The sequence below is a fragment of the Mesoplodon mirus genome, assembly GCF_964341445.2.
Source record: "Mesoplodon mirus genome assembly, chromosome: 2".
Taxonomy (NCBI): domain Eukaryota; kingdom Metazoa; phylum Chordata; class Mammalia; order Artiodactyla; family Ziphiidae; genus Mesoplodon; species Mesoplodon mirus.
Window position 1 is genome coordinate 15288877 of NC_138977.1, and position 27324 is coordinate 15316200.

The 27324-nt window shown below is 38.4% G+C and overlaps 1 protein-coding gene across 7 annotated transcripts in view; it reads right to left on the bottom strand.

The window, feature by feature from the left end:
* The window catches only part of BANK1 (B cell scaffold protein with ankyrin repeats 1), a 322904-nt gene that overhangs the window by 213060 nt on the left and 82520 nt on the right, over positions 1 to 27324 (bottom strand). For all 7 annotated transcript variants that reach the window (XM_082602768.1, XM_082602766.1, XM_082602765.1 and 4 more), the window contains exons 4-5: positions 14284 to 14422; positions 7363 to 7502 (exon numbers count right to left, since the gene is read on the bottom strand). In XM_082602768.1, the coding sequence (XP_082458894.1) occupies positions 7363 to 7502; positions 14284 to 14422 (279 nt within the window). The remainder of the gene's footprint in view (positions 1 to 7362; positions 7503 to 14283; positions 14423 to 27324) is intronic.

Below are 27324 nucleotides of genomic sequence, written 5' to 3' on the forward strand. Positions count from 1 at the left end.
CTAACATTAGTTTATAAAGTTTCTTAAAAACTTGTGTCGGGGGCCTCCCTGGTGGCGCAGTGGTTGAGAGTCCGCCTGCCGATGCAGGGGATACGGGTTCGTGCCCCGGTCTGGGAGGATCCCATATGCCGCGGAGCGGCTGGGCCCGTGAGCCATGGCCGCTGGGCCTGCGCGTCCGGAGCCTGTGCTCCGCAGCGGGAGAGGCCACAACAGTGAGAGGCCCGCATACCGCAAAAAGAAAAAAAAAAAAAAAAAAAAAAAAAAAAAACTTGTGTCGGGCTTCCCTGGTGGTGCAGTGGTTGAGAGTCTGCCTGCCGACGCAGGGGACACGGGTTCGTGCCCCGGTCTGGGAAGATCCCACATGCCGCGGAGCAACTGGGCCCGTGAGCCAAAATTACTGAGCCTGCGCGTCTGGAGCCTGTGCTCCGCAACAAGAGAGGCCGCAATAGTGAGAGGCCCGCGCACCGCGATGAAGAGTGGCCCCCGCTCTCCACAACTAGAGAAAGCCCTCGCACAGAAACGAAGACCCAACACAGCCAAAAATAAATAAATAAATAAAGCAAACTGTCAACAAGTAAAAATAAACACTATAAAAAAAAGTCAAGATAATTTAGAAAACAAACAAACAAACAAACAAACAAACTTGTGTCAATGGCCATGAGAGTTCTGCATAGGCTATTATCTTGTCCTTGACATTTTAAAATAAAGAGATAAACTTACTATTTCTTCCCCAAAGTGTACAAGATTTAATGAGTAGAGATTAGTGTGTCAATACAGTTACTACACTCTTGTATAATTTAGGCATAAGATAACCTCTCAGGTTCCTTCAGCTCTGAAATTCTGAGATATAGAGAATTCAAAAGAGCATGAGTTCCCAGGAGGAATCTTAGAAGTACAATTTCTCACACAGAGGAACTACGACACTTTAATGTGAGAAATGCTACAGCTTATATCATTGAACTTTTAAAATGAAGTAGCAGCGTTCTTAGAATCAGAACAAAAGCTCTCACTATGCAGAAAGGGATATTTAATTAATTAAGAAAGAGTGCAGATACCATTTAATATTCTAGCCTATGATAACTAGCTGAATCATTTCTGTTTTCAATTTCATAATCATGCTACTAGTATTATACCTGCATATAAATAAACTGTACAGAACACAAAACAAAGGTGTGAAAAGTCACAGAAATGGTTACTAACATAATCCCCAAAGAATTTCTCCCCAGAAGATACCCTAACTAGAAAAACCTGATTTGAGTAGTTACGCTTCTTTTTAAATTTCAAGGATGAAAATAGGCATCATTTCTAAACACTGGCATCGAAATTGGAAAATGCCATAAATTTTTCTCTCCTTCAAATAAATTGTGCAACCCTAAGAATACTTGATGAGGTTGGCACAACTGTTCTCCAAGCAGAAAAATTAAAATGGAGTAGTTTAATATTTGTTCAGCAAAATTCACAACCAACCTAAGACATTAGTTATAAATGAGCAACTTGATACAAAAATAAGAGCAGAATAAAATGATAAAATTATATTGGCAATAGTGTTTGGTTTTAGGAAAAATTAAATATACATAAATAATATAAACATATATACATAAGCATGCACACATAGATCTCTATTTATCAAGAATATGAGAAAAAGAAAGCAGAAAAACTAATATACGAAATAGACAAAAAAATTAAATAGACAGAATAATAATTACAAAATAATGAAGTAAACATATGACTTTTTCCAAGGGAATTTTTTCAGTGCCCTGTGATGGAATGTGGGATTAATGAATGTACTTAAAAAGTAATTTGCATATATATTTATAGATCACAATTCCATTTGAATATGAAGATGTTATATACATATATACTTATTTCTATAAGCAACTTTATTATAATGAGTATTTCTTCCTAAGAGAGAAAAATACATAACGTATCTATTTTAAAAGATATTAGAATTATGGACTTTTACTTCTGGGAAGATGGAAGAGTTACACTTTCTCCTTTTCTTCTCCTTAAATGCAATGGAAATGGTCAGATTTCAATAGAAAATCAATTATCATACAAGAAACAAGAATCAGAAAGATCTCATAACTAAATGAAGAGACAATCAATAAAGGCCAAAACCAGATGAGAAGAATTTTGTAATTATCTGACAAAGATTTTAAAACAGCCATGATAAAAATGTTTCAACAAGCAATAACACTCATTCTTGAAATAAATAAATAAAAAATAGAAGGTCTCAGCAAGGAAATAGAAAGCCTCAACAAGGAAAGAGAAGGTATAAAAAATAACCAATTTGTAATTTTAGAACTGAAAAATGTAATAATCAAAATAAAACCTCAGTGGATGGGCTCAACAGCAGAATGGAAAGGATAGAGGAAAGAATCAGTAAACTTAAAGCTAGAACAATAAAAAATACTCAACCTGTATAACAGAGAGAAAATAGACTGAAAAAAATAAATAGCATTTGAGGTACTTGTGAGAGTATAACAAAAAAATTTAACATTCATGTAATTTAGAGTCCAAGGAGGAGAGGAGAAAGAGGGTAGGGATGAAAAAGTACACAAAGAAATAATGACTGAAGACATCCTGAATTTAGCAAGAGACAAACATACAGATTCAAGAAACTGAGCAAACCACAAACAGGTTAAACCCGAAGAATTACATGCTGAGAGACATCATAAGTTACTTCAACAATTAAGGACAAAGAAAAAAATTTGAAATAAGGGAGAAAGAAACAAAACCTTACTTACAGGGTAAAAACAATTAGAAACACAGTAGTAACCATCGATGTAGGAAAGAAGAGGCACAGTATTTGTCAAGTGCTAAAAGAAAAAGAACTCTCAACCAAGAGTCTTATGCCTAGCAAAAACATCCTTCAGTAATGAAGCGGAAATTAGGACATTCTCAGATGAAGGAAAACTTAGGAAATTTGTTGCCAGCGGATACACCCTAAAACAAGAAATAAACAAATTCTCTAAACAGTAAGGGTATGATAAAAAAAAAAAGAATCATGGAACAGGGGTAAGGAAGAAAGAACACAGTAAATTAAAAAAATAGGTAAATACAATAGGCTTTCCTTCTCCTCTTGAGTTTTCTAAATTATGTTCAGTGTTTGAAGCAAAAACTAAAATACTATCTGATGTGGTTCTAAATGTATGTAGATGGAATATCTAAGGCTTTTATATCATAAATGGGGTAGGGGTAGAGGGAAAGAAAGGGAGATGATTTCAATACTTCACTCAAACAGGTAAAATGAGGACATATGTAGACTGTGATAAGTTATGTATATGTAACACTGTCTAGAGCAACCACTAAAAGAGATGTGCAAAGAGATGTACTCAAAACACAAGAGATACATCAAAATAGAAATCTTTAAAAAAATTTTAAGTAAAACACAGTAAGGCAAGAAAAACCCTAGATAAATAAAAAGCAGAGAGCAAACTAAAACCAAAAAATTAAATGGCAGACTAAAGCCCTAACATACCAATTATTACATTAAATGTAAATGGTCTAAACATACCAATTAAGACAGTGATTTGTAGGGTGGATTAAAAACATGACCTAGTGACACGCTCTCTTTAAGAAACTTACTTCAAATCACCAGTATGGACAGATAAAAGTGAAAGGATAAAAAAAATATAGATCATGGACTCATGACAAAGGAAAGCATGAGTAGCTATATTAATTTTAGATAAAGTAGACACTATAGCAAAGAAGATTACCAAAAACAGAAAGAGACATTATATACTGATAAAAGGATCAATCCACCAAGAAGACATAATAATCCTAAACGTGTATGCACCAAAGCTGCAAAAATATGTGAGGTAAAAGCTGACAGAACTGATAGGAGAAACAGACAAACTTATAACTGTAGTTGGAGACATAAATATGTCTTTCAAAAATGGATAGAACAAATGGACAGAAAATTAGCAAGAATATAGACAAACTCAATACACTATCATCCAATGATCTAACCAACAAGGAACTAAACAACATTTTTAGAACATTCCATCCAACAATAGCAGAATACACATTCTCTCCAAGTGCCTGTGGAACATAAAGGATGATAGAGCATCTCCTGGGATATAAAAAAATCTCAACAAATTTAAAACAATTTAAATCATAAATGTTTTCTGACTACATGAAATCTAAGTAGAAATCCATAACATAAAGATAATGGGAAAGTCTCCAAACATTTGGAAGGCAAACAATACTTCTAAATAATCCAGAATCAAATAATAAATCTCAAGGGAAATGAAAAAGTAGATTAAACTCAATGAAAGTGAAATATAACATATAAAAATTTGTGAAACACAGCTAAAGCAGGGCTGAGAGAATATTTTATAGCACAAAATACATATATTAAAAAAGAGAGGGCTTCCCTGGTGGCGCAGTGGTTGAGAGTCTGCTTGCCGATGCAGGGGACATGGGTTCGTGCCCCAGTCTGGGAAGATCCCACATGCCGTGGAGCGGCTGGGCCCGTGAGCCATGGCTGCTGGGCCTGCGCGTCCGGAGCCTGTGCTCCGCAACGGGAGAGGCCACAACAGTGAGAGGCCCGCATACCGCAAAAAAAAAAAAAAAAAAAAAAAAAACACACACAACCTTAAATCTGCTCGTATATGTCCTGACAAATACACAATAAATATGGTGAATAAAATTACAACGCACATTGTTATTTGAATAGAGATGTTCATCGGACTATGTGCAACATATCCAAATTGCCCAATTAAAGTAGTAGAGAAGCACATGAAGGAAACAATTACTGCAGTGTTGTATGCTGGAGAGGAAAAGCACAGGTTTTTAGACAACTTTTAAAATGTAATGTACACGAGAGTAAAGCCAAATGTCAAAGGAACCACCAAATGCCAACAAGGAGAAGCACAGTGTGGGCTGGGACACCACCATTGAGGCCAAGTAACCCTAAAACACAACAAGGTTCCTTTGTGTCCCTGCAGATCCTTCTTTTTTTTTTTTTGCGGTACGCGGGCCTCTCACTGTTGTGGCCTCTCCCGTTGCGGAGCACAGGCTCTGGATGCGCAGGCTCAGCGGCCATGGCTCACGGGTCCAGCTGCTCTGTGGCATGTGGGATCCTCCCGGACCGGGGCACGAACCCGTGTCCCCTGCATCGGCAGGCGGACTCTCAACCACTGCGCCACCAGGAAAGCCCAGATCCTTCTTTTTAATCAAGGGTGGAGTCCAACTTTCACCATCTTGGTAAATTCAAGGTAGGGAAGCCTCATGTGGTCCAGATGCCAGTGGATGAGACGAACCCCGTGTCATACCTAGTCCAAGATGTGATGGCGACTGAGTGAATTGCAGCCTTTTCCATGTGTGTCAGGATTGTGATGGTGTAGCTCTGCCGGGTCTGAGATCTCAGACTCAGAATTTGTTTAATCTAATTCCACAATATGTGTAGGTCCCCTCATGACAATAGCAAAACCTCTAAACCCATCTTAAATTGTATATATTAAACCAAATCTCTTAATGCATCTTACCAAGCTGTGGTCTGCTGTTACCAGCTTAGAATAATTCTACCTCTCCATACTCAAACCTCAGGTTTAAAGTGCCTCTTTCCTGAGAGTCAAAGTCTGAATCAAGCTGTGACTGTCCAACGATCTTCCTTTTACTATAGGAACCAAGGCTCAGTGGAGGGGAGAAACCCTTCCTCACCTCTCATTTCTGACACTGAGGGTAAAAATGAAACAAAACATTTTCTAGTTACCTAAAAACTACTCAAAAAAGTTTTTATTCATTCAAAGCTGTAGAAGAAATCATGACTTACATGTTACAACATTCTGAAAAACTGTTTGAGTCAAAAATTACATTTAATTTTCACTATAAACAAAGATTTTTTTCCTCCCCAAAGGCAAAACCAACACAAAAATGTGTTTTGGGGGCTACTTTACTTCTATGCTGACTGAATACTGATAATGCAATATAATGCTGTTATTAGTCTTTGTGTAATGAATAAAGTTTTTTAAGTAGAGGATAAGGTAGATGTGTCACAGGAAAGTGAAACGATCTGTATTTCAATGTGTTACTTTTATTCTTGCTTTGCAGTTACAATATAGATATTTTGTCGAATGTCCTCAGACTCCTCAGTTTGACAAATGGTATTTTACTCCCTGTCCTTCTCTAAGACATTTTTACCTTTTCTATTGTTCTAAAATGTATCATTCACAAAGGAGAACTCTAATAGAAAAATATGTCACACAAAATAAATAACAAAGCCTCCAGTTCCAAACTGGTTTAAACAATAAGGCTTCACGACAACCTGTCAACATTCCTATCATTGATGGTTCTGTTACAAGTCTTATGCAGTGTTTTGTGGTAAATCTGAAGATCGCATGTTCAATTCAACTACCTCTTTCTTCGCCTCTCCTCTGGTCTCCTCCCATGCCCACAGAAAAACTAAGGCCATTAAGCAAAGTTATAATTCTAATTATCAAGCAGCTATTAAAAGAAATGACATTTATTTCACTCTGAAAATCTGATGTAATAAGCACATAAAGAAGTTCCACATTAAGCAAGCTTTCTCTCCACTGAAAGTAGGTCAGGTAACAAAAAATAAAACAGAATTCAGAAATTAAACTAATGGCTTACAGTCGATCAAAATGCACTTTTGACATTCTAAGTCCATGAGTCCCTTAGGGCAGGGCACTCACATCATCTGTCACTCACTGGAGAAGGTCCAAACTCAGGGCCTTGGAGAGGGTTAGAAACTTCTCACCAAGTCATCCTTGCTGAGGACTACTTTGTCACACTAGAGAAAAAAACCTGCAATGCCACTTTGCAGAGTTCTCAGAAAAGTTTAGCATTTCTGGAATTCCAAATAAATGTTGTTAATTTAAAGGAATAACTTTCACTGTCAGACAACAATGATAAATGAAACTAAGAAAAACATACACTGAGCTTGGAAATTTCCTCATGAAAATAACAATTACTAGATTAACACCACACACTTCCTTTTTGGTGGTACTCTTGTTTTTTCTGAGTGCTTAACCTCAAACCTTCTTTTATCTTGTATTGCCCACATCTGGATAAAGAGGAAATTCATTGTTTAAGAGTTCTCTTTAATCCTTCTGTCTTTCTTTATCTGGTCTGCAACAGCTTGAAAATGAGCCCATGACAACAGCTATTGTGTAATGGATAACCTGTCTCCCAATGACATTATCTGGAATGACTTGACTTACACAAACTAATTCATCTACATTTCTGCATCACATAGGTCAATTTCTTCCTTTCCTAATGATCAGTAATTCATTCTTATTCAACCAACATTCAGACTTTATACCAAAGTATGCATTCGTTTATTCCACATTAGCTCTTTAGCTTATTGTCGACTTCATGGAAAGATCGATTTACCTGGTACACACCATCTCCTGGACCTGCTGCTCCCAATAGGCATTTCATAGACTTTGGGGTTGAATAGTATTTAATCTCTGCTGTGGCCCTAATGATCCCATCACAGTAGACAATGGCATTGACAGAGCCAGCAGGAAAATCTTATAAAACACAAAGAGAGAGTTAGGAGCTGAGTCTATAAATGCACGTACCACAGTATTATATCTCTTAGAGAATATGAAGTCAGGCTTTAAGAATTCATAACAATTTTACTAGCTTTTAACACTTAATTGTTTTCTTTTTTTATCCTTAGTAGTTAGAAACCACAAAATAGAATATGTAATTTTGCACTTAATTGTTTAAAAAAACTTAAAGGATTAAAACATGTTAAAATTATAATAAAAGCAAAACACTAAATCTTTTCTCCTTATCTTCTAACCTCCATTTTTTGGAGTAATCTATAATCATCTCTATGTAATACTTTGAATTTACAACAGTAAAGTCATTCATTAAAAGTTAAGTATTTGTTGTTAATCTGAGGAAGAAAGTTCCCATTAATTACAGGAAAGTTTCTTAAAATTGTTTGGAAAAAGAAAGAGGAGAGTTGATTGAAATTATAGAACTTTTATTCAATTGATAACAATGAAAAACCCTTGGGAAGGCAAGGTTTAATGCCCTGTTATTTAAGTACTATTTACCCCACCCATTCATCCTTTTTGTGAACAAGTTGTTCAAGGTGACTGATATACCCCATTGTAAATGTTGCTGTAACACATCAAGAAAGTTAAAGTTACCCGAGACTGTTGTGCTCTCTGTGAAAGAATAACACTAAATAATCACTTCAATGGAAAGGTTGTGTTTTATTTTAACAAAATTAAAGAAAATTTAGCTCTTTAAATTCATTCACAGAACACACTTAAAAACTTTCACTCTTTGTCACAGAGATATTTCCCAAATTCTCCTGGAAAACTGTCATGCAAACATCTGGGGTTTGGAATAAGCCATTAAGTACAAGGCACCTGATGAAACCACCTGATGAAATGTTGAATATTTAAAAGTTCTTAAGGTTTAAGCATTAATTTTACTTTATCTCCTGAAGAGGATAAAGGACCTCTTATAATATTGCTCAGGAAAATTTAAAGCCAACATAACAATCTTATATTTAACTAGATCAAGAAGCTAAAATTTCCTCCTCTCATATTGCTTGACTAGACACTTAACCTGTATTATAAAGAAATATATGTAGAAAAGTTCTCTCTTCCAAAAGTAAGTATTCATCCAATAGAGAATGTAAGAGAAATCTCAAAAAAACTGAAAGTTGTAAAGTCCACCTCATCAGCTACAGCTGTGTATACATAGTAAAGGGGGTTCTGGAGTTACTGGAGTGAAATGAAATCAATTTCAGTAGATTTCATAAAGATGATTTTGAAAGAAAATATTGACTTTGTTTATCAGAAAAGAGATTAGGAGTTTTATGATGGGATGTTAACCTTCTGAAAGAAAGTCAGGTGATAAATCATGAAAGATATATGGTGAGAATATTTGCTTGGTACTTCTTTGATATACGATACTTAAAATATTCTAATTTCTTTAGAAGTTAACATGAGAATAAACTTATTTATTCCTGATATCTTGGTCGGCATAATTGTACTTCAACATAATTTTGTTTTTCTTTGAATTGTTACCAAGCTAAAAAGAGATATACATTTAAAAAGTATATTAGTATGGCAAAATGTTGGGTTGAGTAGAGAAAATTTTGAGTTCTGAGAACGATAAAAAGAAGACCTCAGAGTATTTGATATACCTCAATGCTGAAAGTCTGTTAACACACACACATACACACTTATTTATAATGGTTAAGAGGAGGTCTCCAAAGAAGTAAAGAATTCTAGTTGGTCTTAGACGGGTATCCTTCTCTAACAGAAAATGCTAGCTGCCTACCCCAATGTCTTCCTTTTAGAAACAGAATTCTGATTTTATTTTTTGCTAGGCACATTGCTGATCAACTAAAAAGACTAGCTTTTCTATTCTTCCTTTCAGCTATATATGACCTTGGGATTAAGTTCTGACTAATGAAATACCAGCAGATATATCTTACAGAAACCTTCTTAGTTTAATGAGGCCCTCTCCATTTCTTTATCCCAGTGGTGCGCTGACAAATGGATTCTCAGAAAAAAAAAAAAAGCACTGATGCATAGTTTTGCCAACTTCTGTGGTATAAATATTCCCACCATGGCCAATTTCAAGCTACCAAGGTGTTATGGACAGAACTGTGTTTCCCCCAAATTCATATGCTGAAGCCTTAACCCCCAATATGACTGTATTTGGAGATAAGGCCTTTAAGGAGGTAATTAAGGTTAAACTGTGGTCATAATGATGGGGTCCTTATCTAATAAGGACTTATGAGAAGAAACACCAGAAGTGCATGTGCACAGAGAAAAGGCCATGTGAGGACAGAGCAAGAAGGTGGCCACTATTTTATTATGGCAGCCCAAGAATACTAGTGCACAAAGGAATATTACTGAATGTGAAGTAGGGAAGAGGTGTGTAGAATTGCATTTTGCAACCTGAAATGCAATGGTTCCAGCACACCTAGCTTCATCACATTGCTTGGAATATAGGTGTGATAGCAAGAGGCTTAGAGGTCCTCTTGTTCCATGATGATTGTGACCACACCCTAGGGACTATGGAATGATGACTAGAAATAAGCCTGCATCTGGGACAGTATTGTGAAGTTGCCCTACCAGCCCTCAACACCAGCTAGACTCAGTACAGGAAGCTCTGGGTATAGCACAAGAGAACACTTACAGAGAGCAAACCACATTTTAAGTAATGTGACTGATTAAGCCACGAGCCAGGTGATCAGAAATGAAGTCACATGAGCAGTTTTCCTAGACTGGAAAGAGACTGCCAGATGGAGGCCATCTCCTGAACCTGAGGCATCAATATTCTTCCAAAGAACCCTGAGAGTGGGGAAGGGTCCCTGGTATGTTTCCACTTTAGGGTTAGATCCTCCATTTTAATTTGTATTCAAAGAAGTAGCACAAACAAATTTTAAAGGCTTAAATCTTTATAGACTATTATTAGATGGTCTGAGATACTGACTGAGATCATTTCCTGTCCTGGAAGTCACCATTGGGTACAGGGACTATACATGAGATGACACAGAATTAGGAATGCTCCTGAGCATGACTGCCCAAGAATGAAAAGGGACAAATTTTATATCAAGAGATGTAAACAGAAGACTAGGAGGAGAGAGGGGGGCAAAATGAGGAGTATAGTATTTATAGAGAAAGACGGTGCCCTCAATTCTTTTCCCCAAAAGGAAGAGAAGGAAGTTTTGAAATGGTTTATCACACCCCATTCAGAAGCTGAATGTGAGTTATTCCAGAAAAGCCACTCATGTGTAAGGGATTTGCTAGAGGGAGAGACTGACACTTTGTTCCTCAGTTGGATGTTCAGTGTTGTCTTATACATTGTCTCCCTTATCTCCTAACATCCTATAAAGGAGGACTTAAAATGTTAAGTAGAGAAGCTTTTTTATCCGTAAGAAAACTGAGGCACAGAAAGATCAAGAGACTTGTCTAAAGTTATCCAGTAAATGGTTCAATACAGAATAAAAACAGCCCTCTTGGCCACCAATTAAGTGTTTCCTTAACTACACTGCAGATTCTGCACAGACCACTAGCCTGGAAGAGCACACTGGGCACGCCCTCTTACTCTGTAATTGGTGTAGAGAAAAAGGAACTCTACTGTATGGTCAGTCCTGTCCAATCAAACTTCCTGAGATATGTTCATTGGATATGTTCCAATGAAGCACCTAAAATATGGATAGTGCAACTGAATTTTAAATTTCATTGAATTATAACGAAGTTTAAATAACCAGATGTGGCCAATGGCTATCATATTGGGCAGTGCGGTTCCAAAGAGTAGTTTCTCCAGCTGTGGTTTGTGACCCATTGGTTCATCACGACATCAATTTAGTAGGTTCTAACATTGAAAAAATGAAAAGAAATAAAATAACTTTCTCTCTACTTATATTACCCAAATGCTCCTGCATGTTGTCTACTTTTCATTATAGCCCTTAACATATTAATCATAGTTATATAAAATTCCCTGTCTGATAATTCCGACATCTGTGTCACATCTGTCTGGTCTGATGTGTGTTTCATCTCTCTAGACTATGTTTTTTCCTGGCTTCTTGGCATGTTTTGTAACTTTTTTGTTGAAAACTAGACATGCTGTATCAGATATAAGAAATGAAACAGGTAAGTGTGTACTGAGAGTAATCTGTCTAGGAGTTAGGCTGTATTTACTGTTTGCTGTAGCTGTGGGTACCAGAGTCTTCAAATTCCTCTACAGTCCTTGTCCTTGTCTTCCCTCCTAACCTTGTGCTTCCGTAAGTACTCCTCCTCAGAAAGATTCTGCATCTTGCATACTTTCAACTGTAATCCACTGTCATTACACTGGAACCCTGCTGTGGTGATGGTCAGGTTGGGGGAAGGGGAAGCAGTCTAATCTTATGATTAAATCAGTCTTTTAGTGGGCCTGTGTCTTTCAGCTGTGACCGTCACAGGTGTTTCTGCTGTGGCATAGCTTTCCCTTCCCCACCTTAAGTGAGACTTGAGGGCTAGAGGGGGTTACAACAGGATGGATGCCCTTCCTCAGCTGGGATGAGGCTCTGGTAAAGTGGTTTCCCCTGAAAAGTAGACCTTTGTTATGGAGAACATACTGGGAGTATTTCACCATTAGTCTTCTTCTGATCTAGCAGAGCCCTTCAGGGGATCTTTCTCAGATCTTCACTGTGTGAACCTGATGAGGTTCCTGGTGGTAAATTCCACAAAATTATAGGTGCCTCTTAAGACTACATCCCCCAGGAGTTTCTTACTTTCAAGCTAGTCCACACTCAGCTTCCAGCAATTCATCAGAATTACCATTTAAGTGCTCCTACCAGTTTATGGCTCCAGTGACCTCTGCTCCAGGTAAGCAGATCTTAGATGTCAGTCTTGATTTACCTTTCTCTCCAGATTTTGGGATGGTTGTTTACCCTACAACCTTAGTTCTCCAATGACTTCAAGAAAAGCCACTGATTTTCAGTTTGTTCGGCTTTTTCTTGTTGTAAGGATGGGAGTGGCAACTTCCAAGCTGTTTATATGTCAGGGCTAAGTCTAAGTATTGCTTTTAAAACTTTTGTTTTCATTATGTTTTCATGAATATGTACTGGGTCATAATGTAAAATGTAGTTCTTGCTAGGGTTCAAAAAATTTCAAGAAACTGTGCCTTGAGACAGAGAAAGTAAGACCATTTCTGCTGAGGCATGTCCCATACGTATTCCCATAATTATTCATGGAACTATCCTGTATATTGCTACATAGCAGCGAACATTTTGTAAGACAATCTGTCATTAACTTAGATAATACACCAGTTGAAAAAAAAAGAGTTAGAAAGGTTTAATTAGCATAACTGGTAAATAATGGTTGGTTGGTTGGTTTATTTTTACTACAAATTTTCTGTTCAACCACATGGATAATATTATGGCCTGGTATATATTGGAAAATTTGGAATTACAGTTTCCTCCTTTTCTGAAAAACAACTGAACTTTGACATTTTATTCTTTGCGCTGCTCTTAGCTACTAGGTAAACTGAACATAAAATCTTAATGTGAACAATTTTATTTGACATTTTGATTTGCTATTTGGGAAGTATTATCTAAGTACTTCTTAATTTGTAATATTGATTTTTCTGTAGTGATTTAGTCTAACTAGATTTAGTTTAACTTCTAATTAGTTAAAAATTATTCCTCATTAAATCATTTAAAAATGTGGCATAAGGAAGTAAGGGGCTTTGGAAGAAAAGGAAAAGAAACAAAAAGAATTCTTTCTTATCTCACTTTTGCATATCCTTGTCCATGACAGGAAGCAGTGTCTAAGACATTTATAAATGATCGGTGTAAAGTCTTTCCTTCTATAATCCAACTCTGACCTAAGCTGTGCAAGGAAATCCATAGAGGGGACACATGCTTCACACAACACAATAGAAAAGATTTGTAAATGCGCTGTAAATGGATTTCATTATAGCTACAGTCTAAAAAGAAAACAAAAAAGCTCAGGATGCACTTGATATATTCTTTAATTTTAAATATTTTTACTACATTTCCAAATTTATAATAAGATTGAATATCTTTGTACTTTAAAATATTTTATGAAATCCACATTTATAAAGTTAGGTAATTTTATTCTCTAATTATAAAAGGACACCATAAATTCAAAAACCAAGTAGTCCTGCATTTATATCAAAACATTCAGAAATTAATATATTAAATTTTGATTTTAGTACAGTTATCACAGCAAGTGTGTCTATTCCATCTGGAATTTTAAATCCAATGCAACTTATCATGCTGAAGCAAAGTTGGATAATAAAATGGTTAAGTTCATAATTTAAATAAGGAAAAGAGGGAAGATTGTATATAGAAATGGTACCATGATGATAAAATAGTGAAAAAGAACTATGCTTTCCAAAACAAAAATATACTCAAAAAATATACTTTTTTTGCATGGCAAAAAAAGTAAAGAAGAAAAAAGAAAATCATGAATGAAAATCCAAAAGTCTGCTAATCCTGTTAAAATAAAGCAAATAATTTTAGTTCCATATTTAATAGCTGACATATTAAAGTGTTCTCTGCTGACATAAAGTATGTGATGTTACTGGCTGTCATTTTACCACATGGTAAAATTCTCATGGTAAGTTCTCATAATTTACACATTTGTGCTTTTGCGAATCCAAATTAATAATAACAGCTATGGGTATGTGAAAGCTAAACACAGGAAACACCTGCAGAACAATATTAGTTTCTGTAGAGAACTGAAACCATTTACCATAAATTTATTGAAAGAAACTCAGAATGATGTTTTATATTTATTAAAGCATAAAAAAATTTCTTACCTAAAGCTTTCATACACCAGACTGTCTTATTCCAGAGGGCTGGCCGTGTTCTAATGCATTTACTATTTGACGTAAATTCAACCTCCACAGAATCACCAATTACTTCATCTCTCAAAATAATAAATATTTCACCAGGATTCTATAAAATGAAAAATAGAACCCAATTAGGCATTTTAAAAAGTTTTCATTAACCAAAGAACCCAGTGCATTTATTAACGATAAAGGTCGCACATGATAATTATATATCTCCATTGTGTCCGTAGTTTCAGCCATATTCAGAAATGAAATATATAAAGGTGATTCTCACAGCATTTTAAGTGTATCCACTTGATGTCTATTGAATACTCAATTTTTTTTCCCCAACACCAGATTTTGCAACTGAAAAGACAGTGAGGACAGAGCAGCTCCCTTTCCTCTCACCTCATCCCTGTGTGTGAGGTTCTATCTGAGGGTGATGAGCATCAGTTCACAGACCTCCAAGGAATGTAATTCAGCTGCTAACCAAATCTTTTTTTCCAAATCCCTTTCCTTTACCTTTCCAGAACTTGGTGTATTTATCTATATATGAGAGGACTGAACAGGTTTAGCTTTAAGACCTCTTATAATTTAATTATGATGAATTGTTTTAAATGTCTAATACAGTTGACCCTTGAACAACATAGGAGCACCGACCCTATGCACAGTGGAAAACCCACGTATAATTGATATTAGGCCCTCCGCAATTCAACCAACTACAGATCATGTTGTACTGGGGTATTTACTATTGAAAAAACTCCATGTTTAAGTGGACCCATACAGTCCAAAACCCCTGTTCACAACAAATACTGTATGCTAACACATATATATGTAATCTAAAAAAAAGAAAAAAAGGTTCTGAAGAACCTAGGGGCAGGACAGGAATAAAGATGCAGATGTAGAGAATGGACTTGAGGACACGGGGAGGGGGAAGGGTACGCTGGGACGAAGTGAGAGAGTAGCATGGACATGTATACACTAACAAATGTAAAATAGATAGCTAGTGGGAAGCAGCCGCATAGCACAGGGAGATCAGCTTGGTGCTTTGTGACCACCTAGAGGGGTGGGATAGGGAGGGTGGGAGGGAGGGAGATGCAAGAGGGAAGAGATATGGGAACATATGTATATGTATAGCTGCTTCACTTTGTTATAAAGCAGAAACTAACACACCATTGTAAAGCAATTATAGTCCAACAAAGATGTTAAAAACAAAAAAATCCATGTTTAAGTAGACACATGCAGTTCAAAACCCCTGTTGTTCAAGGGTCAAGTGTAGTTTTAATCTTACCTAATAGAGGTTCTCTGGTTACTCTTTACAATGAGTATCAGTGAAGGCTATTGAGTTGACAACGGTTATAAATCTAAAAATTTCAAGATTTTATTAAGGTGGAAAAGCTAAATCTATATACATAAGATATAAAGGGTTACTGAAAACCTTTTCTGAAAACAATCCAGAAAGAAAATTAAGGATAAGAAGATTAGAATTAATATAGAAAAAAAGAAGGAATAAACACTTATATTGAGCATCTGTTTTATACTAGGAATTATGCTTTTTATATAAAGCCATTTCCTTTAATCCTAACCAAAACAAACACACACATACCTATACACACAAACATACACACATACCCCAAAACCAAAATGGAAGGCTATCATTTTCTCTTTTACAAATAGGGTAACTAATACAGAGAGTTACATTCTGAAGATCAACCAGAACTATCTAAATTTAAAATCTGTACTACTCTTTACATCTTGCTGTTTAAACCCTTCAAAATAACTAAAATGAAATATATTTTTATGGTTATCTCAGATATCACCCTTCAAAGTCTTTCTTCAAAGTCAAACTAAATTTCAGTCCTTCACAAAATAAACAGAAAACTCAGTTACATGCTCTTATAAAATTGTGTTTATCCAAAAGTCATTAATTTCAAAGTTCTCTTATTAAATATTCTCTCCCTAAGCATAAATCCCACCAATAAAACTTACATTTTTAAAGCTCTGAAAAAAAAGTGTTTCTACAAATATGCTGATGTTAAAAAAATCATTTCAGTTGATACACATCCACTTCAGGCATTTCTCCATCGGAGTCTAGCACTCTCCAGTATTTGTCCACAGATTATTTTGCACTAAATTTCTCCACACTGAGTAAATTGCTCATCGAGAAAAGATCCCCCAATTCCACCTATTGCCCTGGCCTCACACACCCTACATGTCGGAAAACACTTCTCTGTTTCTTTGCTTGTGCCTCCCCACGCACTGCTTCATCTGAGGGCTGAGGTCAGGAATGGGAGCCCTCCTGGTGCTCACGTCTGCCGCCTCCTCTTCACAGGACCTCACTGCCAGCGCAGTTCTTCAATTCCTCCATTGCTCACATCTCACCCCTTACTCTGAAGCTTTAATGGCTTCCCACTTCACTTTGGCTCAGATCCCAAGATCCTCGGCTTCAAACTTCTTCGGAGTTCTCTTCCCTAGTACATCTCTTCTTGTACAACTTTGACCTCTCGCTTTCCAAACTTAGTGAGCCTTAGCGGATATCCTCTCCCAGTGTTTATTCACCTAGAGAACTCATTCTCATTCACGAGGGCTCACACAGGCTGCTTCTCATGCATCAGATTCTCTCCCTAATAGAGGGCAGGACTCCACCTTTCAACCATTTCCAGAGAAGAGTTCTCAACAAAAGACAAGCACACAGACCACCCCCAAGGAGGCGCTGACACCTCATTTGTACCAGGGACCAGCTTCATGGGCATGCAACCTCTGCAGCTTCACAGGCCCTGCACTTGGAAGAGCGCTGCACTTGCCTTAATGTTCTGCTGTTGCAGCTTGAAATGCTTAAGAATTTGAACAGAGGTCCCTACCTTTTCATTTTGCACCGGGCCCTGCTCATTAGGTAGCTGGTCCTGTTTGTACGTACGCTGGCATGCCCTTGAGTTCCTCCTCTCCCTCCATCTCCCCACATGTATCCTCTCCATCGAGGTCCAACTCAGGTTTCGCGCACAACTTCCGAAGGAATCATGAAACATTTCGCACCTGTACTCCTCATTTGACCCCCTTCTAAGCCACGCCCTCTGGTCTTAATACGCTTTTCATGCCTGTGTCTAGGCTTCCCAGATAGATTTTAAACATCCCGAAGGTATTTTTATTTTTTCATATCGTTGCGGCATCTTGTAAGAATTAGGTACATAAGAGATGATCTGTATGTATTTTTCAATTCAGATAGAATACCTCTATAAAAACAGGACATGTTTTACACTGAGCAAGCTCTACCCCTTATCCCCCTCAGGACTCACAGCTTCATCTGCTTCCTGCATCTCCATGCACGAAGGGGGCTTCGGAGGAGGGAAGGCCTGCACTCGTCCAGCCCTGTCTTTAACTATTATGGGCATCTTAATTAAAGATATAATTATTTGGGCACATTTAACTCAATGGAGGAAATATTAGGACACTCAAATGGTCATCAATTGAGTGTTATCAGTTATGAAGCTGTTATTTTGCTCTCAATCTTTCTGACTTCTCTGTTTATCCCTTATTTGGCTCTGACCATCCAGAAAGAGAAAGAGTTATAATAATGATCACTTCCAAACTCTACAGATTCGCTGCAATGGTCACAACCCTTGAGACCTCACCAAAAGGGCTGGAACTCTGTCTACAATATAACACAGGTAGTGGAGTTTCTAGACTGTCAGGATGGGTGTCTTTAGGCTTTAATGAGTCATTAAGTACCGGTAACAAAGGATTTTGATCCTAGTGGATCGTATCAGCTTACTATGACTTGCACACAGACAAATGGCTCCTTTCATATTCATAATTAATAGGCACTAGCTCTACAGGCACAGGTGCAGGGGCCTCATTAAGCCAGCGCTGTGCAAGTCCCTGCAGCTGACCCTAATCTGACCCATGACAGCAGAGCAAGGATTAGGTTATGGCAACGGTTCCAGAGTTAGCTGCTAATTCTCACCTTCAGAATCACCTGGGAAGCTTTTAAAACTCCCAATCTCCAGGCCGTAACTCAGACCATTTACATCTGAACCTCTGGGGGTAGGATTCAGACATTATTACTTTTTAAAACCTCCCCTAGTAATCTCTATATGCTGCTTAGTTTGAGAACCACTTGGTTACAGGGAAAAAACATCTTTTGTCATCGTAAAACCTTATCTCGAAAGGGGTAATACTTCACAACATAGACATTTTAGGCATTGATACACACAATAATCTTTTGCTGCTTTAACTGTATTTTTCAATTAAATCACAGGACTTGACTTTAAGTTAAGGTTGGCTACCAAGGACTAGTGTGTGACTTGGTGTCAGAAATAAGGGGGCAGTGCTGTTAGCTTCTGTGTATTGTTTTAAACTGTATTCAGTGCCAAGGAGTGAACAGGTAGGAGCTAATCTCTGAAGTTTTTGTAGTTTGCCTGTGGGCCCTTCTACAAGTCACACCCCTTTATATATTCTCAGAGTTTCTCTAGAGTCACTGGTTATATAATCTGTGGTCTATACAGATTTAGGTTTGGAGTCTCATATTATGGTTGCAGCCACAAAGCTAAACATCAGTGAAGGTCAAAGAAAATGAAGGTCTTTATTAGGGAATATGCCATGTTCTAGGATTCAGATAGAAAAGGATTCAATGAAATTAATAGAGATCCAAATGCTGGTAAGTCCCCTTAAAAGGCCTTTTCTGGTTATGCTATAACTTTAAGAACTAAATTTGCTCAAGAAATCAACAAGTGACCAGACTACTTTTAAAAGCATATTCCAGTCTTATCAGAACAGTAGCAGTGGGAGAATAACATAAAGAAATATCAGTTAATTATACCAAAGGAAGTAAGAGGTTTGGGATGGAGAAAAGCTGCGATTGCAGCAGATTCTATCAAAAGGAAGGGAGAATGACATATTGAAGTCCTGCCTACACAGGTAAAACAAGATAGAAAAAATAAGCTCACTCTTGACTGCTCTTTAGAATGGTGCTACTGAAGAAGCAATAGAGAGGCCATTACTGACCCGTGACTGGGGCTCAGAGAAATCACAGGAGAGGCAAGAGGCATCTGGGAGCAAACGACAGTACTTCCGAGAGGGCCATTGAGGAAAACATTCATAGGCTCTCTCTTAAAGATTCAGGTCAAATCCATTAAAAAAAAAATCCAGTGACTGAATCACTTTTGAGAGATGATGCAGCTCTAACAAGTGATCATAGAACAACTGACAGGACTGCAGACAAGCCTCTGAGGAAGAGCACTGCCTCCTTGACGCCATTACGAGGTGATGTGAAGGTGACCTATTATTAAGAGGCACGAATGTATTTCCTGTGCTCTGGGGCACGATTTAACCTTGGCAGTACTGACATGTTTGAACCAGAGAAGTCATTGCTGTGGGGGCTGCCCTGTGCACTGTAGGATGTTTAGCAGCATCCCTGGCTTCTACCCACCAGATGCCAGCAGCAACCCCCCAGTTATGACAACAAATCTGACTGCAGACTTTGCCAAATATCCCTTTGGGAGAGACAGCCAAATCAGTCCCAGATATGAACCACTACTCTGAAGGAATTTGCCTGAGAAAGTAATGAAATTAGGACTTTGGAGTAAATACACAGCAAAGGGAAAAGAAGCTAGCAAATCATAGACCAGGTCCAGTTCTGATTTAGATGTTATGCCAATGGAAGAACGCCTCCCAGGTGGATTATTCATCAAGGACAAAAACTGGATAAGATTCATTTGAACAATGGATGTGCTTATTATTAGCAGGACTAGAATTCACTGATTTCATATCTCTCATGATCAATTACCCTATACAAGACAAAATCAGGAAGAATATGCTAGAAGAGCAAATATCCTGGCCCATACCAACGAAAAAAAATTAACACATACTAAAATAGAACAAATATTGCTAATCCTAGAAAAGAAGCAATATTAAGCAGCAGAATTAAACTGTTAAAACTCATTTAGGTATTTCTTTAAAAGATAGGAAATAACTTACATAAATATAACACTGGAGGCACATCTTCACTAGTGCATGAAAAAAACGAAGAAAAAAACCTTTTTTCTGCTGTTTTTGAAGGAGCACAAAATTTCAAGGTCCAGGAAATCCAAAATCCATGGAAAGGAACAATGCTGGGAAAGATAACTCAGCAGAGGGATCAATACTGCCAGGCTTAGCCAGGAGGGAGTCCAGGAAGAAGTCTGGACCTGCCGAAGAGGCAAGAGACTTTTTCTTCCCTCTGTTTCCTGGTGCGCAAGGAGAGGGGATTAAGAGCACTGCTTAAAGGGGCTCCACAGACGGGCCGAACCGCGGCTAAAAGCGCGGACCCCAGAGACGGGCGTGGGACGCTGGGGCTACTGCTGCCGCCGCCAAGAAGCTTGTGTGCGAGCGTAGGTCACTATCCACACCTACCATCCGGTGAGCCTGTGCAGCCCGCCACTGCCGGGGTCCCGGGATCCAGAGCCAGCTTCCCCGGGAGAGCACACGGCGCGCCACGGGCTGGTGCAACGTCATGCCGGCGTCTGCCGCCGCAGGCTCGCCCCGCCCTCCGTGCACCTCCTTCCCTCCCGGACTGAGTGAGCCAGAGTCCCCGAAGCAGCTGCTCCTTTAACCCCGTCCTGTCCAATCGAAGAACAGACGCCCTCCAGCGATCTACACACAGAGGCGGGGCCAACTCCAAAGCTGAGACCCGGGAGGTGTGAGAACAAAGAAGAGAAAGGGAAATCTCTCCCAGCAGCCTGAGAAGCAGCGGATTAAAGCTCCACAATCAACTTGATGTACCCTGCATCTGTGGAATACATGAATAGACAACGAATCATCCCAAACTGAGGAGCCGTGTGGATGAAATGTTCTTGGTGCTGCAGCCAGGAGTCAATGCTGTGTCTCTGAGGTGGGAGAGCCAACTTCAGGACACTGGTCCAAAAGAGACTTCCCAGCTCCACATAATATCAAACAGCGAAAATCTTCCAGAGATCTCCATCTCAACACCAGCACCCAGCTTCACTCAACGACCAGCAAGCTACAGTGCTGGACACCCTATGCCAAACAACTAGCAACACAGGAACACAACGCCACCCATTAGCAGAGAGGCTGCCTAAAATCATAAAAAGTCCCCAGACACCCCAAAACACACCACCACATGTGGACCTGCCCACCAGAAACACAAGATCCAGCCTCATCCACCAGAACACAGGCACTAGTCCCCTCCACCAGGAAGCCTACACAACCTACTGAACCAACCTAGGCCACTGGGGACAGACACCAAAAACAACGGGAACTACGAACCTGCAGCCTGCAAAAAGGAGACCCCAAACACAGTAAGATAAGCAAAATGAGAAGACAGAAAAACACACAGCAGGAGAAGGAGCAAGATAAAAACCCACCAGACCTAACAAATGAAGAGGAAATAGGCAGTCTACCTGAAAAAGAATTCAGAATAATGATAGTAAAGATGATCAAAAATCTTGGAAACGGAATAGACAAAATGCAAGAAACAGTTAACAAGGACTTAGAAGAGCTAAAGATGAAACAAGCAACGATGAACAACACAATAAATGAAATTAAAAATACTCTAGATGGGGGCTTCCCTGGTGGCGCAGTGGTTGAGAGTCCACCTGCCGATGCAGGGGACACGGGTTCGTGCCCAGTCTGGGAAGATCCCACATGCTGCGGAACGGCTAGGCCCATGAGCCATGGCTGCTGAGCCTGCGCGTCTGGAGCCTGTGCTCCGCAACGGGGGAGGCCACAACAGTGAGAGGCCCGTGTACCACCAAAAAAAAAAAAATACTCTAGATGGGATCAATAGCAGATTAACTGAGGCAGAAGAACGGATAAGTGATATGGAAAATAAAATAAGGGAAATAACTACTGCAGAGCAGAAGAAAGAAAAAAGAATGAAAAGAACTGAGGACAGTCTCAGAGACCTCTGGGACAACATTAAACGCACCAACATTCGAATTATAGGGGTTCCAGAAGAAGAAGAGAAAAAGAAAGGGACTGAGAAAATATTTGAAGAGATTATAGTTGAAAACTTCCCTAATATGGGAAAGGAAACAGTTAATCAAGTCCAGGAAGCACAGAGAGTCCCATACAGAATAAATCCAAGGAGAAATACACCAAGGCACATATTAATCAAACTGTCAAAAATTAAATACAAAGAAAACATATTAAAAGCAGCAAGGGAAAAACAACAAATAACACACAAGGGAATCCCCATAAGGTTAACAGCTATCTTTCAGCAGAAACTCTGCAAGCCAGAAGGGAGTGGCAGGACATACTTAAAGTGATGAAGGAGAAAAACCTGCAACTAAGATTACTCTACCCAGCAAGGATCTCATTCAGATTTGATGGAGAAATTAAAACATTTACAGACAAGCAAAAGCTGAGAGAGTTCAGCACCACCAAACTAGCTTTACAACAAATGCTAAAGGAACTTCTCTAGGCAAGAAACACAACAGAAGGAAAATACCTACCATAACGAACCCAAAACAATTAAGAAAATGGGAATAGGAACATACATATTGATAATTACCTTAAATGTAAATGGATTAAATGCTCCCACCAAAAGACACAGATTGTCTGAATGGATACAAAAACAAGACCCATATATATGCTATGTCTACAAGAGACCCACTTCAGACCTAGAGACACATACAGACTCAAAGTAAGGGGATGGAAAAAGATATTCCATGCAAATGGAAACCAAAAGAAAGCTGGAGTAGCAATTCTCATATCAGACAAAATAGACTTTAAAATAAAGGCTATTAGAAGAGACAAAGAAGGACACTACATAATGATCAAGGGATCGATCCAAGAAGAAGATATACCAATTGTAAATATTTATGCACCCAACATAGGAGCACCTCAATACATAAGGCAAATACTAACGGCCATAAAAGGGGAAATCGACAGTAACACATTCATAGTAGGGGACTTTAACACCCCACTTTCAGCAATGGACAGATCATCCAAAATGAAAATAAATAAGGAAACACAAGCTTTAAATGATACATTAAACAAGATGGACTTAAATGATATTTATAGGACATTCCATCCAAAAACAACAGAATACACATTTTACTCAAGTGCTCATGGAACATTCTCCAGGATAGATCATATCGTGGGTCACAAATCAAGCCTTGGTAAATTTAAGAAAAATCAAATTGTATCAAGTATCTTTTCCGACCACAACGCTATGAGACTAGATATCAATTACATAAAAAGATCTGTAAAAAATACAAACACATGGAGGCTAAACAATACACTACATAATAACGAAGTGGTCACTAAAGAAATCAAAGAGGAAATCAAAAAATACCTAGAAAGAAATGACAATGGAGACACGACGACCCAAAACCTATGGGATGCAGCAAAAGCAGTTCTAAGAGGGAAGTTTATAGCAATACAATCCCACCTTAAGAAACAGGAAACATCTCAAATAAGCAACCTAACATTGCACCTAAAGCAATTAGAGAAAGAAGAACAAAAACACCCCAAAGTTAGCAGAAGGAAAGAAATCATAAAAATCAGATCAGAAATAAATGAAAAAGAAATGAAGGAAACGATAGCAAAGATCAATAAAACTAAAAGCTGGTTCTTTGGGACAATAAACAAATTTGATAAATCATTAGCCAGACTCATCAAGAAAAACAGGGAGAAGACTCAAATCAATAGAGTTAGAAATGAAAAAGGAGAAGTAACAACTGACACTGCAGAAATACAAAAGATCATGAGAGATTACTACAAGAAACTCTATGCCAATAAAATGGACAACCTGGAAGAAATGGACAAATTCTTAGAAATGCACAACCTGCCAAGACTGAATCAGGAAGAAATAGAAAATATGAACAGACCAATCACAAGCACTGAAATTGAAACTGTGATTAAAAATCTTCCAACAAACAAAAGCTCAGGACCAGATGGCTTCACCGGCGAATTCTATCAAACACTTAGAGAAGAGCTAACACCTCTCCTTCTCAAACTCTTCCAAAATATAGCAGAGGGAGGAACACTCCTAAACTCATTCTACGAGGCCACCATCACCTTCATACGAAAACCAGACAAGGATGTCACAAAGAAAGAAAACTACAGGCCAATATCACTGATGAACATACATGCAAAAATCCTCAACAAAATACTAGCAAACAGAATCCAAAAGCGCATTAAAAGGATCATACACCATGATCAAGTGGGTTTTATTCCAGGAATGCAAGGATTCTTCAATATATGCAAATCAATCAACGTGATACACCATATTAACAAACTGAAAGAGAAAAACCATATGATCACCTCAGTAGATGCACAGAAAGCTTTCGACAAAATTCAACAACCATTTATGATAAAAACCCTGCAGAAAGTAGGCATAGAGGGAACTTTCCTCAACATAATAAAGGCCATATATGACAAACCCACAGCCAACATTGTCCTCAATGGTGAAAAACTGAAACCATTTCCACTAAGATCAGGAACAAGACAAGGCTGCCCACTCTCACCACTCTTATTCAACATAGTTTTGGAAGTTTTAGCCACAGCAATCAGAGAAGAAAAGGAAATAAAAGGAATCCAAATTGGAAAAGAAGAAGTAAAGCTGTCACTCTTTGCAGATGACATGATACTATACATAGAGAATCCTAAAGATGCTACCAGAAAACTACTAGAGATAATCAATGAATTTGGTAAAGTAGCAGGATACAAAATGAATGCACAGAAATCTCTGGCATTCCTATATACTAATGATGAAAAATCTGAAAGTAAAATCAAGAAAACACTCCCATTTACCATTGCCACAAAAAGAATAAAATATCTAGGAATAAACCTATCTAAGGAGACAAAAGACCTGTATGCAGAAAACTATAAGACACTGATGAAAGAAATTAAAGATGATACAAATAGATGGAGAGATATACCATGTTGTTGGATTGGAAGAATCAACATGGTGAAAATGACTCTACTACCCAAAGCAATCTAAAGATTCAATGCAATCCCTATCAAACTACCACTGGCATTTTTCACAGAACTAGAACAAAAAAATTCACAATTTGTATGGAAACACAAAAGACCCCGAATAGCCAAAGCAATCTTGAGAACGAAAAATGGAGCCGGAGGAATCAGGCTCCCTGACTTCAGACTATACTACAAAGCTACTGTAATCAAGACAGTATGGGGCTTCCCTGGTGGTGCAGTGGTTGAGAGTCTGCCTGCCAATGCGAGGGATGCGGGTTCGTGCCCCTGTCCGGGAGGATCCCACATGCCACGGAGTGGCTGGGCCCGTGAGCCATGGCTGCTGAGCCTGCGCGTCCGGAGCCTGTGCTCCGCAACGGGAGAGGCCACAACAGTGAGAGGCCCGCGTAACGCAAAAAAATAAATAAATAAAAGACAGTATGGTACTGGCACAAAAACAGAAAGATAGATCAATGGAACAGGATAGAAAGCCCAGAGGTAAACCCACGCACATATGGTCACCTTATCTTTGATAAAGGAGGCAGGAATGTACAGTGGAGAAAGGACAGCCTCTTCAATAAGCGGTGCTGGGAAAACTGGACAGGGACATGTAAAAGTATGAGATTAGATCACTCCCTAACACCATACACAAAAATAAGCTCAAAATGGATTAAAGACCTAAATGTAATGCCAGAAACTATCAAACTCTTTGAGGAAAACATAGGCAGAACACTCTATGACATAAATCACAGCAAGATCCTTTTTGACCCACCTCCTAGAGAAATGGAAATAAAGACAAAAATAAACACATGGGACCTAATGAAACTTCAAAGCTTTTGCACAGCAAAGGAAACCATAAACAAGACCAAAAGACAACCCTGAGAATGGGAGAAAATATTTGCAAATGAAGCAACTGACAAAGGATTAATCTCCAAAATTTATAAGCAGCTCATGCAGCTCAATAACAATAAAACAAACAACCCAATCCAAAAATGGGCAGAAGACCTAAATAGACATTTCTCCACAGAAGATATACAGACTGCCAACAAACACATGAAAGAATGCTCAACATCTTTAATCATTAGAGAAATGCAAATCAAAACTACAATGAGATATCATCTCACACCAGTCAGAATGGCTATCATCAAAAAATCTAGAAACAATAAATGCTGGAGAGGGTGTGGAGAAAAGGGAACACTCTTGCACTGCTGGTGGGAATGGGAATTGGTACAGCCACTATGGAGAACAGTATGGAGGTTCCTTAAAAAACTACAAATAGAACTACCATATGACCCAGCAATCCCACTACTGGGCATATACCCTGAGAAAACCATAATTCAAAAAGAGACATGTACCAAAATGTTCATTGCAGCCCTATTTACAATAGCCCAGAGATGGAAACAACCTACGTGTCCATCATCAGATGAATGGATAAAGAAGATGTGGTACATATATACAATGGAATATTAGTCAGCCATAAAAAGATACGAAATTGAGCTATTTGTAATGAAGTGGATAGACCTAGAGTCTGTCATACAGAGTGAAGTAAGTCAGAAAGAGAAAGACAAATACCGTATGCTAACACATATATATGGAATTTAAGAAGAAAAAAAAAAGTCCTGAAGAACCTAGGGGTAAGACAGGAATAAAGACACAGACCTACTTGAGAATGGACTTGAGGATATGGGGAGGGGGAAGGGTAAGCTGTGACAAGGCGAAAGAGAGGCATGGACATATATACACTATCAAACGTAAGGTAGATAGCTAGTGGGAAGCAGCCGCATAGCACAGGGAGATCAGCTCGGTGCTTTGTGACCGCCTGGAGGGGTGGGATAGGGAGGGTGGGAGGGAGACACAAGAGGGAGGGGATATGGGAACATATGTATGTGTATAGCTGATTCATTTTGTTATAAAGCAGAAACTAACACACACACACGCACAAAAAAAAAATACTGCCAGGCTCCTGGGGTCAAAAGCAACAGCAGCCTCAGTTAAACTATCTACTTATGCTGCTTCTCCAGAGCGGAGGAGGGAACAGGGAGAGCACTTCTCCAGGAGCAGGTCCACAGACCCAAGCAGTTCTGCAGCAAGAGGCAACAGGTGAGATTAAAGCTA